General features: G+C 40.7%; 2 protein-coding genes across 2 annotated transcripts; both read left to right on the top strand.

Annotated features, from left to right (window-relative positions):
• The first annotated feature begins 334 nt into the window (after positions 1-334).
• c1h1orf159 (chromosome 1 C1orf159 homolog) lies at positions 335-7,742 on the top strand. Its single transcript, XM_037783150.1, has 9 exons — positions 335-551; positions 2,023-2,103; positions 2,192-2,276; positions 3,261-3,356; positions 3,453-3,509; positions 4,259-4,393; positions 4,594-4,619; positions 4,786-4,810; positions 5,130-7,742. Exons 2-9 carry the CDS (start codon positions 2,032-2,034, stop codon positions 5,231-5,233), a joined length of 600 nt encoding a protein of 199 aa, XP_037639078.1. The 5' UTR covers positions 335-551; positions 2,023-2,031; the 3' UTR covers positions 5,234-7,742.
• Positions 7,743-10,018: 2,276 nt separating this feature from the next.
• Positions 10,019-15,299, top strand: si:ch211-157b11.14 (uncharacterized protein LOC799552 homolog). The gene is made up of 4 exons (XM_037765589.1): positions 10,019-10,143; positions 10,862-13,710; positions 13,791-13,907; positions 14,691-15,299. Exons 2-4 carry the CDS (start codon positions 10,887-10,889, stop codon positions 14,765-14,767), a joined length of 3,018 nt encoding a protein of 1,005 aa, XP_037621517.1. The 5' UTR covers positions 10,019-10,143; positions 10,862-10,886; the 3' UTR covers positions 14,768-15,299.
• The last annotated feature ends 587 nt before the right edge of the window (positions 15,300-15,886 follow it).

Raw genomic sequence — 15,886 nt, forward strand, 5'->3', positions numbered from 1 at the left:
ATTCGAAATGTGCTTTAATTAACAAGGTTTTCATTCATAGATTTTGTCCTCAGTGGGCCTTTTATTAGCCTCCAGAATTATAATTATGTTTTATTTTTATAACAGGTTCCAGTTGTACTGCATATTCCCTGAAAATTACTTTACAAATGAATGGACTGAATGTAGTGATCTTTATTTGTATTTTTTATTATTATTATTATTACTATTATTGTTATTGTTATGTTGTTGTTGTTATTATTATATTCATTATTATTATTAGTAGTAGTAGTGCTCATATTGATTAATTTGTTTTAATCATAAACACAGTCGGGGTTTTATTTTGAAAACCGCCCCCGGAAGTGTGTATGCTAGATGAGAGCAGGTAGCTGGTAGCTCCGCAGTGTGACTGGAGGACTCTGTGCTTCAACTGCGGAGCTGTGTTGATGACAGACCTGACAGTAACTCTAGGTGTGTTTATGGTACCAGCTCTACTACAGAGGAGCTGACCTGTTGATTAACCCTCAGCTCGGTGTCTGGTCAGGCCACAGCCTCAGTATCTGCTGCTGCTGCTGGTGAGTAGTGAACTTTTAGTTGTGAGCAGCTGCTCAGTGTCAGTCTGTGCTTTAAACACACCCGACCAGGTACAACAGATTTAAAGAGATTAGTAAAGCTGCCTCTGTAACGCTGACATGGTTGTTGTAGCTGTGACTGCTAGCGTTAGCACAAACACGACTTCACTTCATCATCCCACTGACAGTGACAGGTGCTAGCTAGCTACACACCTGGGCTGCATCCTGTGTAACTCAGCTCACTGTTAGCATGACATGTTTCCTGAGGCAGGCTGCTGCTCACCTCTGCATCATGTTGCATTGAACAAACAATATACAGGTGTAAAAGTGTTTTAAGAAAGGCTGTAAATGAGCTGAACTCTTGTGGTTGTGGGTGTTATAGCTATCTGTGTAGTCTGGATGCAACACTGATGCACTGATTCAACATATCCTCAGCCAGAAGGTGATTTTAACAGCCAGGTTAAGGCAGCTACAATAGACTTCATGTTAAATCAGAGACTAATTCAGACATTCACCTATAAAGTCTGATGCTGTGCCCTGTTTCATGACATATGGTGGGGAGCAAAACTTGTAAATTAACTCTTAATAAACATAATATCAGTCTTGCAAGACACCTCAAAAGTTATTAAAGGGGCTAGGGATTGTTTGAAATGTGTTTTATAATAGTGCAGAATCTGTAAGATAGATGCTCCAGTTTTGGCATACAGATAAAACTGCTGTCTTATGTTGAGAAATTAAATGTTTTTTTTCCACAATACCTCTTTTTTTTTCATTTACCAGAAGAAGCCAAACAAGTATGAATTGCTGTCTACACACTAATAGCTGTGCAAGCCTAAATGAAACAATAGGGACACTGCAATATGTTAAATAGGTACAGAGCAATATGTTGCATCTGTGTAATATTGGGCTATTGTTTGTGCAATATGGACAGGACGGTAGACGGTGCAGTGCACTACCTGGGTGCAATACCTGCCATGGTGTGTGTGATGGTATGTGCCATTATGTAGGTGGACTGTGTTTGTGTTGAAACATCCGTTTCTGTGAAACTGTTTCCCTGTCTTGTATGGAATCGTTTATTATTGTTGTTGATGTTGTTTTAATTTAGTGTTTGTAACTGCAGTTGGACGGAGTCTAGGAAATATTTCCCCACGGGGACAATAAAAGTATATCTTTTGTCAAGATTGGGATTTAAATCGCTAAATGTGTGATTAAAGAATAAGTCAACAAGATTACAAATGTGACCTTGTTATTAAGTTTAGGTTGGTCAATAAACAGCAGATTCCACAAGACAGAACATTACCAACATATTTGACTTATTCTGGTTATCCTAACGATAAAGTATATATACTGTATGACACTTTTATTAGATAAATAGTGTTCTGTTTGATCGTTCTTCTTTCCTGGTATTTGTCCTACATTGCACCTTGTCAAAGTCATTGATGTGTATCTAATTCAAGTCTGTTCGCTCTTTAAGGGTTTGAATATGGCTCTGTCATTCCTTTTGGTCTTGGCTGCAACTGTGATTCTCATCAGACCCGAGACACCTGTAACTAAGGTAGAACATGGATGTTACTCTGCCAAAGAGCCAATGCGTGCTCTTGTTCAGGTTAGATTGATTTGTTATTCTGCTCTTCTGTCTGCAGGCTTTACATCAGAACTCACTGGAGTGTTGTGGTGAGAAACAGAGAGTGAACAACTCATGTTCAAATGACACCCACTGTGAGCCAGGTAATGTTTTCAAACTGCTCTGATTAAAGCTGGCATACACACACAGAGTGGCACTAACAGTTTAGACCTTTTAACATCACTATTATTTTATCATCATCAGTTAGAGATTAGCCAGAGTGAATGATGTGGCCATTAATGTGGTGTATCACTGTGCACAAAGCTACGGAGCCTCCAATGCAGAGGTGGAAGAAGTACTCTGATGTCTTACTTAAGTAAAAGTAGAAATACTATAGCCTAAAAATACATTTCAAGTAAAAGTCTTGTATTCAAAATGTTACTTAAGTAAAAGTACAAAAGTTTTATCAGTAAAATGTAATTACAGTATAAAAAGTGAAAGTACGTCTTATGCTGAATGGCTCCTTTCACAGTGTTCTATTATCATAGAATATTATATTGTTCTGTTTTTATCATTAATAAATACATATAACAGCTCTTGAATGTTATAGTTCGCCAATGTGATACTTTGTATACTACTGGGTAGATTAGTAGTATAGTACTGCATCATATCATGTAATTTGATCATTTAAAAAGTAACAAGTAAATGTAGCGGAGTAAAACGTATAATATTTACATCTGATATGTAGTGAAGTAGAAGTAGAAAGTAGCATAAAATGGAAATACTCAAGTAAAATATGTCAAAATTGTGTAAAGTACTTGAGTAAATGTACTTAGTTACTTTACATCACTCGCCCAAAAACCCTACAAATGATTATGTCAGCCTGCCCTGTCTCTGTGCTGATGTGGTTCCATTTTCCTTGGCAACATATGACAACGAACTGGATTAGTTTGGCAAATGTCTTTTTTCTATTTTGGTGAATACCAAGAAATATATACTATAAATACAGTAAATAAAGCAACTAATCAAACAAAATGTTCACTTCTTTCTTGTAACTGATAAATTGTGGGGTGAAATTAATAATCTGTGAGTACCTGGGTATTAAAGGGCCAAACATGTGAACTATGTTCTTGTTTTGACTCCTTCAGGATGCTTCTTGCGCATCCTTGAGAACAGCAACACAGTTTGCATATTCTGTGACTCAGCAGCTATGGATCTGGAGAACATAACAGTCTGCACCTACAGTAAGGACGGGGACCTGTCTGTTTCTAAATAGATCAAAACCCTGAATGTTACATGTTTGTTTGTTTTTTAATTTGCCCTTTTTGTGTGCTCACTAGACTATACAGTGGAGAGGAAAAACCACACAACCGTAACTACCGTCTTTCCTAAAATTGGTAAGATATCATATCCACAGTCATTATTTCCTTATGCATCATATTTATTTCTTGGGCTGCGTCCAAAATCACATACTATGCACTGCATACTCAACAGGTGTACTATTGTTCAACATACTTTAGTGTGAATAAACAGTAGTATGGACCATTTCGTACGCACTGAGCTGTAATTTGTAACCCGTGCCGACCTCATGTGACCAAAATGACGGTTTGTGAGAATCAAAGTCGGAATTTTAAAATATATATTACTCCTAGCAAAGTGAAATGTTATACTTACGGTTAAATCGAAGCAATATTAATGTTATAGAGCTGTCTGTCAACGTCCGTTATGAACATTGTCGTCAGTACTGCATTGTGGAATATTTATGCCGCCGTAGTGTCCAGCGTTGCGTTCTGTAATATTTCACCAGAAGTAGTATGTAATTCAAAAAAACGGTTTGGTTTCGGACATACTAACAAATCTCACATACTGTTAACGTACTAAATAGCATGTTAATATGGAATTTGGGACCCAACCTTGGCCTTTACTCTAATGTTTCAATGAGTTTAAATTATTAGGAAAAAAGCAAGCAAATGTGTTTTAAAGGGAATCAACTTTAAGGGGTAATATAGTCTTTATTTATTATAATAAGTTTGAAATTTCAGTTAGATAATAAAATGGAACGCCTTTCCATGGGTAATAGCTGTGTATGATGATAGAGTAGCCGGTAAGATATTCACCACTGTTTCCTGTTTTGTTGTCTGAGCAGGAGGGCCCGGTGTGGCGGCCTCTCTTCTCTTGGGAACGCTGTTGATCAGCCTGTTCCTGATTCTCTCCGTTGCCTCCTTTTTCTACCTCAAACGCTCCAACCGACTCCCGGGCATCTTCTACCGCCGCAACAAGGGTAAGCACCGCGCAGCTCTGATTACGCCGTAATTACACAAGCAGGGTTTTGTCGACCCACCACACCCATTAAACTCAATATAATAAAGCACGGAGGTGCTTGGGCATGGAAACACAATGCTGTTGCTATGCTTTAGTGATAATAATTGATTTTCAGTGCGTTAAACTCACATGTAACAATATTTTGTTGTGCTTTTACAGCCTTCATATTCCAACCAAGCGAGACGGTGAGTCAGTTTTATTGTTAGTTTCACAGCTAATCACACACTACAGTACGATGGTGTAGAGACTGCATGTATTTATTGTAGCCGCAGCAATTGTTCTCTTGTTGGCATTGTTTGTAAATGTGTCTCAAAGGGACGGTTCTGATTTCTGTTTTTGTTTCCCTTCTAGGCTGTCATGATCCCTTCCTCGACAGGTAAGACAACGATCTGTAAACAGCCTGTTTTGAAACTCTCTGACCTTGCTGAACAGGTTGTAAGACTTTGTGTGAAGCTATTGAGAAAGCAGTCAAAACATTGTGTAGGAGCATTTGGCAACGTTGACGAGGAGTGTTACATATTTGAGGACTGTTGTCATGATGACTGCATTGTATTCACACACACAAAAAAAAGGTGATCTTGTGCATAAAAGGTGTTCTTAAAAGCACAAAAAATGCTACGAGTGATTCCAGTGTATGTCTCCTCTTGTGGTTCCTCACGTGCACGTTCCCTTTTTGTTTCGTGTTTCTTTTGTAGTGAGGAAGCCAAGGTATGTCAGAAGGGAGCGGCCCTCGGCACCATCGACACTGAGTAGTGCCACCGTGCCCACCACGTCCACCACCCAGGTCTTTAATGTGTAGGAGTGCCGGTGCAGGTAGGAGAGAATGCTCAGGAACGATTTCTTATCATGTTGAAGGTTCAGCAGTGTGAACAGCTGACTCGTATGTGGGTGGCTATATTTAACTGTAGCTGCTTCTGCTGCATTCTTGTCACTCGGGCTGTTACTCTGTCTCTATTTAAACAAGAGGGATTTGTTTTTTTCACACCGTAACTTAATTATCCCGGGGAAATAGTTTCAGTATTTCTCTGTAAAGTTGAGACGTCACAGGTCGGTTTGTATGTTTTCCTCCGCCTCATGCAGCACTTCAGGATCACTCCTTTTTGTTTTTAAGTCGAAACACAAACAGTTTTTAATCAGTTGTTTGACAGCGTGTGTTCAGTTGACCTGTCTGTTAAAGGAATAGTTTGACATTTACGCCAAATTCGCACCAGAGCAGCGGGGAAGTGTGCGGCCTGCGGTGAGCTGTCATGCAATATTTATGAAAATCTGCGGCGGTGGCTGCTCCCGAGCTCAGCGAGCTGCGACCGTTTGATTGTGCCAATCAGTAAACAGATCCTGTGACACCTGTGACATGTTGACGTATGTTACAAAGAATTTATTCCCGCCTGAAACACATGAACACGCCTCCCGGCCGCAGAAAAAATTTCAATTATTGTGGTAAGCCATTCTTCTCTGCTGCCTAGTGGGAATTTGGCACTAAGGAAATACACTTATTCCCTCTCTGGTGAAGAGCGCCAGCGTCTCTAAAGTTCACTGATTAACACATTTTAACCTGTATAACATAAAAGTGGACAAATTCACCATCATACAGGCTGGACAATATATCCGACGAGTTATCGGTTATCCACTTTGGATTTTGATCGCATTAAACAAACGAGATATAACGTTGTGGTTAGTGAGCTTTAGAGGTGCTGGTAGGTGGATTTTTGTTGCCTTTGGACAAAGCCAGGCCAACTGTTTCCAGTCTTTATGCTAAGCTAAGCTAAGCTAACCTGCTGTAGCCATATTTTTTAACAGATCCAAGAGTGGTATCGATCTTCTCATCCATCTCGCTGCAAGAAAGCGAATACGATTTTTCCCAAAAATTGTCAAACTGTTCCTTTTAATGTAAAAATGAATGGAGCCACTCACCATGTTGAACGAGAGTGATTATTGTTTTGGGGGGGGATAAAGTGATAGCCCAGTGACATCGGATGAAACCCTTTGTTCACTAATTAGGATGTTATTTACGTGTGTGATATTTATTTTACATTTTGTAACCGTGCACTGAGTTTTACTGATTACAATCAGACCAACAGAATGAACCATGTGTCTAATAGCGGTAGAGCTCTTCTGGTGGACCGGGACATTTTAGGGAGAGTTTTTCTGTAGGACGCCATATGGATGATTGTTTGATTGATTTGTGCTTTTTTCTTTTTTTTATTGCATTTGTATTTATTATTTTTTTTGCGAGCTTAACCGAGGTTGAATGTATTACACACGTACAACGAATCCTGAATTGCATTCCACAACAGACCCAGTCGAACATGAAAGAGGTGAAGTCATTTTCAACAACAAAAATCAGACTTTTTTTTGTTTGTTTTCTCGTAGGAAGGTCTGTGATCCTTCAAAACATTTTAAAATAAACAATTTTATTCCATAAAGTAGATTAAATTAGAGTATATTAAATTAAATTCCAATAGATTTCTCTCTGAAAACATAAAGCTACTGAATCCTCGTGCACTTTATTTGTCTGAGGTCATCAGCTAAAGTCGGACTCTCATTTTTAAAAGAAATACTCGAAACAAATAGTTGCCATCGTGTGTGATTGAGATGTTTTTTTGGTTTTTTTTGTTGTATACATGGCAGCATTATTGTTGCATTGTGAAATTTACTTGACTACTATTAACTTTTGCCAAATGTCGTCTGAAGAAAATGGCTTTTATGGTGTGTGCCATTACTGTGATTACTGTGCCATTATGAGCTTTAAACGCAGACAGGAAACATTTAGTCATGATGTGATGAATAATTGGGTATTTGAATTATATCCAGTGGCCTTTATATTTACTGTACTCCATTCTAAAACAAGGCTAGATATCCAAGTTTTATCTGCTACATGCTATTTAATTACATATAGTTTTATATCTTCAGTATACGTGAAGCAACATGAAGTGAACCCGATTAAAAAGGCAGCAATCATTCCATGAATATTCCCCTTTTAGCTTCATGTGTTTGCTGTTGTACAGACAACCATGAGCTGAAAACCATGTACATATTGTTTTATACAAATGAGGTATCGTTTTTTTGTAATGATGTGCATATTCTAGTTTCGACGCCATGAAGAATGTTCTCAAGCTGTACGTCATGTTTGGAGAAATAAAGCACCTTTCCATAACTATCGTTTCTCTCTCCGTGCAGTTCTATGAACTCTCACGCTGCTGTTTTTTTTGTATGTGACACAAACTTCATATTGTTCAAAGACAGATTTGAATAAGTTTAATGTTTCTTTTGTGATTCCTGCTGCTAATAATAAACAATGCCTCACTGTGTTCCAGACAAGAATTTATTTCTACATGACTGAGATGTTATTCTGCCGACTACTTTTAATTTCTCTGTTGGTTTATTGAAAACAATGAGAGAAACTCTCGCATACAATGTTTCCGTCTACCTGATGAAAGTCGGACAGGCCGTAACGTTGTGTTAATAAATATTTCAGCAGTAAGCGGACAGTGTGCAGGAGTTTTTCTCATTGTTTTCAAAAATGCACTCCCCTCCGACGCACATTTTTTTTTCTAAACCTGTTGGTTTATTGGATGTATTGAAGGGACTATTCGTAACTTTCAGAAATGCTTGTTAACAGCGACACCTGTGGCTGTTAAGTCAACGAAAATCGGCGTCGGGCTCGCTCTAAATAGACATGAACGAGCATCACTCAAAGCAGTGAGGCGACACACGTCAGCTAAAACCACAATATCACTCTATATTTCAGCTGCTTGGCAGTAATGTTAGCTGACCAGACGAAGGTCTCTCCATGAATCACTGCTGATTCTAGTGTTGGCTTTTCCTGCTTCAGCCTCCAGGAAGCAGCGGGGCTCCGCAGCGAGTAACGTTATCGTCTCGCGACCGCAGCCGGAGTGAGCAGGAAGACACCGGCACCCGGCCGTAGACGATAACGTTTCTCGCTGCAGAGCCCCGTCACTTCAAAAGACACGGTAAACCTGTGTTGGTCTGGAGGAGCTGCAGCATTTATTTTTGCCCGAACGTCCACTGTACATTCACTAGATATTCTCAGAGCTAAACTAACTCTTCTGCAGTGTGGAGTGAGCGCGCATTCACGTCTAGAGTTGGAACGAGCTGAGCGAGAACGTGCGTGCTGTCTTGAGTATGTGAGCATGTGCGAGCGCGCATGTGTCCCGACCCGGTACATTTATACGCTTAAAAAGTTACAAAGAGTCCCTTTAATTGGCTCCTAACAGATAATCAGGAATGCAAGTACTTAATTGACCTTGAGTGTTAACATTACAGTATATACATCAGAAACAAAGGTAAGACTAAGTTAACTCAGGACGGTACTTCTGTTGTCTCTCTCTATAGAGAGAATATACCAATACAAGTCTTGAGGCTCTGACAGGGAGACAGATTTGCGTAGAAAGTGATGTAGTGAAAATCATCTTGCATATCACAATTTTTGTTTCACGGTGGATTTAAAAACTTGTTTCTATTTAAGTTTTTTTTTGTGTAAGACTTGAGATTAAGGTTAAATACTCTTGGATTGTAATGACCTACACAGTTTTGTGATGATAAAACTAGGGCTGTCAAATTAACGCAATAATAATGTGTTAACGCAAATTAGTTTTAATGCCTCTAATTTCTTTAACGCATTAACGCAACTTGTGATTTTTACGTTGGAGTGGGCTCAGTTTTAAAGCTAGAGTGAAGATACTGATATCATATGAAACTAGAAAACCTAAAGAATCCATTGTTGTACTAGCCACACTAGCTTATAGCAATAACACTTCAAACATACTCAATTTTGGTGAGGAAAAACTGGCATGGCCATTTTCAAAGGTGCCCCTTGACCTCTGACCTCCAGATATATGAATGAAAATAGGTTCTATGGGTACCCACGAGTCTCCCCTTTACAGACATGCCCACTTTATGATAATCACATGCAGTTTGGGGGCAAGTCATAGTCAAGTCAGCACACTGACACACTGACAGCTGTTGTTGTCTGTTGGGCTGCAGTTTGACATGTTATGATTTGAGCATATTGTTTTATGCTAAATGCAGTACCTGTGAGGGTTTCTGGACAATATCTGTCATTGTTTTGTGTTGTTGATTGATTTCCAATAATACAAATATGCATACATTTGCATAAAGCAGCACATTTGCCCACTCCCATGTTGATAAGAGTATTAAATACTTGACAAATCTCCATTTAAGGTACTTTTTGATCAGATAAAATAATTGTGCGATTAATCTTGATTAAATATTTGAATCGATTGATAGTCCTTAATAAAACCAAATATTTTGAGGGGGAAAAAATCCAATGCATACTAATTTTAAAAGAAATAATGTATGCATGACTTCGTAGAAAATATCTGACATTAGTTCAGATTTGATCATTTTAAATAAATGCACTATATGTATAAAACATCCATCCAAAATGTGCCCTTGAACTTCTGTCATGTTGATAACTGATTATGGATCTCACCTCTAATAACCGTGAGAGGGCTTGTATTTTAGGGTACTGAAATGTCATACCTCTGGTAATAGAGGGATGGATGTTTGCAGCTACATGTGACTGGACACACTAACTCTATTTATAACAGCTGAGCGCAAGGCCCCAGTCTGACATAGGCAAGGACAGACGGACATAAGAGCTGAAATGTCCCTGCAGGGAGAAACTCCTGACACCTTCAAACTGGACGCTTCGTCGTTCTGAAACAGGTAGGTCCACTCTCTACTACAGAAACACATTAACATGAATGTACTGTATATTATATGTACTATATGCCTCATGTTAGTTGTGTTGATAATGTAATAATGATGTAACAGACGAGACCTTTGATGACTTTGACATAGAGCAAACAAACGTCCATTAGAGTGACCCGAATAACACCTGAAAACTTTTACCTTAAACAACAAAACAATGTGGTCAAATTCAAAACATAAGATAAGCTTTAGGGGTTATTTGAGTTGCCGTAATGTTAAGTACGATGACATGTTAATGTTTGTATCACGTTGCATCGATGACGCCCACTGAGCATGTTTGTTAAGCTGGTACATTATGTTGACATTAGACGGCTGAATTTTTCATATCAGGTCATGTGACCGGAGTATTTCGGGGTCTGTTCTGGATCTTGTGACCACTGGTGTTGCTTTGCTGCCCTCTGAGGTCTTCAACTCTCCAGCTTTGAACTAATACCGCAGCTTGTTTGCTTTCTGCACAACAGTTTCCTAATGACAGCTGATTACGGGCAAGGTTAAGCTCCAGACAAATGTACGCTCTATATTTAACTCAAAGGTGTTGATAGAACTTCAACTATAGCCCAGCGGTGACACCAAGGATGTACTGCTACACACTGCATAGTTCCACTTTCATTATTTTGCTAAATACCTAAATCTGCAACCTTCTATACTGATCTCTTTCTCCTTTTTTTTTCAGATTAAGGAGCATGTGAGGTGTCAAAATGGATGATTTAGATCACTGCATGCACATTGCAGAGTATGACTGGACGAGCTTCTACGAGGAGAGCGAGGAGTGCGGTCTGCTGCGGCCTTCGCTCGCCTGCCCCGACAGCCCAAGCCTCAGTGATTCGGAGGATTCAGGAAACTCAAGTTCAGTCTTCGGCGCGGGCCAACGGGAGCCCGACAGTGATGAAGCTGAAAGCAGCGTCGCAGGGTGCTGCACGGAGGAAGAGAGCTGCACAGGTTGTGTCGAGTATATATCAGGGCAGGTTATTCAGAGTGGTTTAGGAGGAGGAGGACGAGATGATCTTAAAACAAAAGATGAAATAAGCCTCGATCGTCCTGAAGCAGAGCACATCACGGAGGAGACGAATGACAACATCACAACCACACTGCAAACTGAGCCACTGAATGTCCAGCCTTCAGATGGAGACTCAACAGGGCTGAAAAAAGAAGATGGAGATGTGCAAATGGAGAGTGACATTAGTGATCTCGTATCCACGCAGGAACCTGACCCACTTCCTCGCAGCCGAACAGAGCTAAATGTGAATGAGCCGCACACTGCAGACAGAGCCGAGAGGGAGGATGCGAGCGGTGTCGCTTCGAGAGCAGAAAAGGAGCGCTGGTTCGTGACAGTGAATGACGGTCCTGCACGACAGCGAGGGCGCGCCGCTTCTGTGAAAAAAAAGCGAAGGCAAAAAAAACCTCGTAAGGACAGACCTGGGCAGGAGAGGTCACTTGAAAACAGCTTAAAGTTCGAGATAAGGAAAGGTGATAGTGAATGTGAGGGAGGGTCGGACACAGAGTGCGTCACACAAGCAAACCAAAACTTTGTGAAAGAATCAGGAGGGAGTCCGAGTGCCGAAGAAGATCCTGAGAGAGTTCAGATTTCAGATTCATTGCAAATATGTTTAACGTCTGATGAAGAAGACAATTCGTCAGGAAAGCCGGTGATGTCTCCCAAAGACAACATTGAGCCAACAATAGACACAACACCCCACGATGCATTTACACCCACAGACCCGTCACGGTCGGACAGCGTGGAGTCTGACGAGCTCGATGATGCCGTTGAGTTCCTCTCCACTCACAGTTTTGATTCTGAAAGCTATCTGTCCGCTACTGAATCAGTGGAGGACCTTCAGCAGCTTCTCATGGAGCACCAGCAACTGCAAAGTTCACTATCTCTGACAGAAAGCAGCCATCTATTCAATGCCGACGCAGACAATACGCAGGACAGAGAAGTGCTTTCTCATGATAGCACTCTCTCTTGCTCTGTAACAGCTCCCGACCCTGAAGGTCACGAAAGCACCGGTGTTCAGCCCACCCTGACATTTCCATCTGCCGGCCAAAGTGCTGACAAAATGCCAGATGACGACTCCACATGTGATAACGACACACGCAGCACGCCGCCCTCGGATACGCACGGACTCCCAAAACACGAGGTGAATCTTTCATCAGCATCTGGTCGCTCTTCAGGAGCTCGGCTTCTCCCCGTTCCTGATTTAACTGTAACGCCGTGCTCTGCGGCTGACAGCCCCGAGACATACGCCGAGGCCGCGGGCGACACTCGACCCGTGTACGCCATTTCTGCTTTTTGGGATGAAATGGAAAAATTTACGATAAATGACATTTTGCAGCTCAGGATGGATAGAAGCAGCCCTCCCGCGGAAACACAAGAAACGGCGACGCAAAACGTAGACGATCACAGCTCTTTGGTCGACGCCGTGGAGTGTAATTCATCTGATGGCGGTCTGATGGACACATCTGACACCGCCGACTCAGACTATTTCACACAGCCTGACGAATCCAAGCCAGATCGTTCAAGCTGCGAGTTTTCCACCTCCGATTTTGAAGAAGAGTACTCTCAGTTTCTCGGCGCCAGCAGGAACCCGAGTCCTGACCACCGAAGCAAAAAACAACGACGCACCAGTGACTCACCTTTCTTAGCACGCGAAGAAGAGGATTCCACGAGCTCTGAAGGAAAGGAGACGCCTGTGCCTTCAGAGGACTTCCCAAGAAAGTATTTAGAGGATCAGGACTCAAATGATTTAATTTCGAGCAAACTCGCGTGGCCGAGACAGATAACAAAGAGCAAAAGTGTACACAACGTACAAGCTCTCAACGCGGAGGATTTATCGTCGCTACTCGGCGATGACGAGAGCAGCAGTCTGTTTCTCAGCAGCTGTCCGTCAGTGGAGGAAAACGTGGTTTTAAAAGCGAGCGACAGCTTGGGAACACTAACACCTGCACCTTTTCTGGATCAACATTATCAAATATCCTTTCCTGAAGTGTTTGAATACTTTTTCAAAGAGGATAAAACAAAGAACGGCTCCTGGTGTGTCACCGTCTACGAGCCAGAGGACATTTCAGTGGCTCCTGTGTTCGACTACACTCTTTGTACATTCAGGGATGAAATGTCTTTCTCTCGTCAGGAGAAACTCATCCCCATTTTCTCTTGTTCTCATCCCACTGTCAGAGAACTCACATTCCCAAACCCGGACTATATTTTCTTGAGCGCAGACTGCGAGGAGGAGGACGGCGGCATCTCTCCGATCAGAGTCGTGTCTGGCTCCTTCATCCAGGGCCGTGACTGTGGGGCAGCGGCCCCGTGTGGATTTGGCGGTTGGAAAAGTTTGATGAGGAAGATTCGCTTCCCTGACAAAGGTAGCATCTGGTGCAGGAGATCTGGTGCCTGGGTGTTCCCGGTTGAGGCTGAGAAGATCACCATCAAGAATGCGGATCCACCAGTAACAGTGCTCACTGAGAGGAGAGTCTCTTCAACTCCTTCTCAGTTGTTTAGAGAGCTAGCGGTGCAGCAGATGACAAGTAAGTCTGAGCTCTCTCATACACCGGACTGGATGTAAAAAAACAAAACACACCAAAACAAAACTTTATGTCTCTTACAGGACGAGAGGGCATCTTCTCCACACTGAAGCAGTCAGATATGTGTTTGGTCTGCATTGCTTTCGCCTCCTGGGTATTAAAATCCTCTGATCCAGAGGCTGCTGATGCCTGGAAAGCAGGTATGAACCTCCTTGCATCGATATTCTGCGGTTCGGTTACAATCACGAATCTACTAATTTAATTAAAACCTGGTGTCTAAACTACAAACATTAAAAGACTCATTGTTTCTGTATCAGCGTCTTCCTGAAAGGAGATGTCATGTATTTCTGTGCACTAATCAGAGTTTAGCAACAGTGGGTTTAAAGTCTGATGATATGGTTGTTTTTTTTAGCTGAGTTTTTGAGTGTTTAACTCTTAATAAATAACAACTAAGAATATTAATATACTCAATATTTGAAACCACTTTTTCAGGGGCTTTAAAGGTACAGTGTGTAGGATTTGGTGGCATCTAGTGGTGTGGTTGCAGATTGCAACCAACTGAGTACCCCTCCCCTCCGCTCACTCCTCCCTGGCGGTACCACGGTTTTGCACTCTGCAGCTCACGTTACTGCAGTTTCACAAGCGTGTTGTAGAACTACGGAGGCCTTCAGGTAACGTAGAAACGAGAAAGGCTCTATCTAGAACCAGCGTTGGGTTTGTCCATTCTAGGCTACTGTAGAAACATGGCGGACTCCGTGAAGAGGACCCGCTCTCTATGTAGATATGAAGGGCTCATTCTAAGCTAACGAAAACACAATTCTCAGTTTCAGGTGATTATACACACATGGAAACATTAATATTATATTTTGCCATTTTTGCCAATAGATCCTCCGAGATGTTACACACTGTTCCTTTAAGTATTGAACATGAAGAGTACTGTATAACTAATTCTTCAAAGTAACCTTTATTAAAATCCTGTTCAGCTCTGCTAGCAAATGTGAGCGCGCTGTCGGCCATCCAGTACCTGCGGCATTATGTGAAGAGGAAGAGTCCCTCTTAAGATGATCCCTGATATGTTTCACACAAGAGAGAAGAGAAGAGTCATTTCCAATCATTTTCACTTGGGTCCATCCATAATTAATATATATATATATATATATATATATATATATATATAAATGTATATCACTTCTACTGCCTCAGTGTGTGCGTTGGTTTCAATACAGCATGAAAAGGTAGATGTTAGTAAACTGATGTTTTAAGTTATTTTCAGCCTGAAGCTAGTCAGACATTTTTAGTTAAAGGAAGTTAAAGTCTGGTGATATGTTTCTTATTGTCAACAGATTCCATAAAAAGAGACAAACCAACAGTGAATTGATCTAATGATTAATTTAATAACAGGTATTGTCTGTGTAAACACTATATACCTATAGCTATAGCTTATTCCTCTGTAACTGAGACCTCCTCTGCTGCTGTAAACACTCACTAGCAAATCAAGGGCTGAAAATAGAGATTTCAAGATTCAAGATTCAAGATTCATAGATTTAGTTTACATATTCATAGTTTCAATATGTGCAGTGAAATGTGGGGAGAAAAAAAAATAAGGATTGAAAAAAAACTAACTGTAAAGGATAAAATTTTAAAAATAAAAAATTATAGATATATGCTATATAAGTATTAAATTGTTAAAGTGCATATTTTCAGTATAGGTAAAATATAAAATGACTGTTAGCTGTTGTTTTAGGAAATTATTTGGCTTTTTTTATTTGTTATTTAATTTAATCAGTATACTGTATATTTCAGACCTAATTGGCTTGAGGTCGAGAGCCAAAGACAGGATAGGGATGTTGGACTAACATTGTTGGTTTTATGAGATTTGCTGACAATAAGACAAAACTTTTAATAACTTTTGATTTTTCAGTTCTGGGTAAATGATGTTGACATGTGGACCATTCTGTAATGAGCACAGAAGCTCATACTTTTTTTAACACGTGCTGTTTGTGAATGTCATGGCGTTGTATGTCATACGGCTGTAATCGAGCTAAGTTGGCAGCTTGTAGAGTTTTCCAGCAGGTGTAAAGTGTATGTGGGGTGTCTTCTTCGTAAGAGGATGAAAAAGGGGGATGAACACCTGAAAGAGGGTTGTGTTGTAGATATTGATCTGATGTTTATGTATGTT

This window comes from Sebastes umbrosus, chromosome 1 (genome assembly GCF_015220745.1).
Source record: "Sebastes umbrosus isolate fSebUmb1 chromosome 1, fSebUmb1.pri, whole genome shotgun sequence".
Taxonomy (NCBI): domain Eukaryota; kingdom Metazoa; phylum Chordata; class Actinopteri; order Perciformes; family Sebastidae; genus Sebastes; species Sebastes umbrosus.

What these genes read in the sequence shown, in the direction of transcription:
- c1h1orf159 (XM_037783150.1), top strand. Translation starts at nt 2,032, where the DNA reads ATGGCTCTGTCATTCCTTTTGGTCTTGGCTGCAACTGTGATTCTCATC. An exon ending in CCGAGACACCTGTAACTAAG is followed by an intron (nt 2,104 to 2,191) that starts GTAGAACATGGA and finishes TTCTGTCTGCAG; the next exon opens with GCTTTACATCAGAACTCACT. An exon ending in TACCGTCTTTCCTAAAATTG is followed by an intron (nt 3,510 to 4,258) that starts GTAAGATATCAT and finishes TTGTCTGAGCAG; the next exon opens with GAGGGCCCGGTGTGGCGGCC.
- si:ch211-157b11.14 (XM_037765589.1), top strand. Translation starts at nt 10,887, where the DNA reads ATGGATGATTTAGATCACTGCATGCACATTGCAGAGTATGACTGGACG. An exon ending in AGCGGTGCAGCAGATGACAA is followed by an intron (nt 13,711 to 13,790) that starts GTAAGTCTGAGC and finishes TGTCTCTTACAG; the next exon opens with GACGAGAGGGCATCTTCTCC. An exon ending in TGCTGATGCCTGGAAAGCAG is followed by an intron (nt 13,908 to 14,690) that starts GTATGAACCTCC and finishes AATCCTGTTCAG; the next exon opens with CTCTGCTAGCAAATGTGAGC.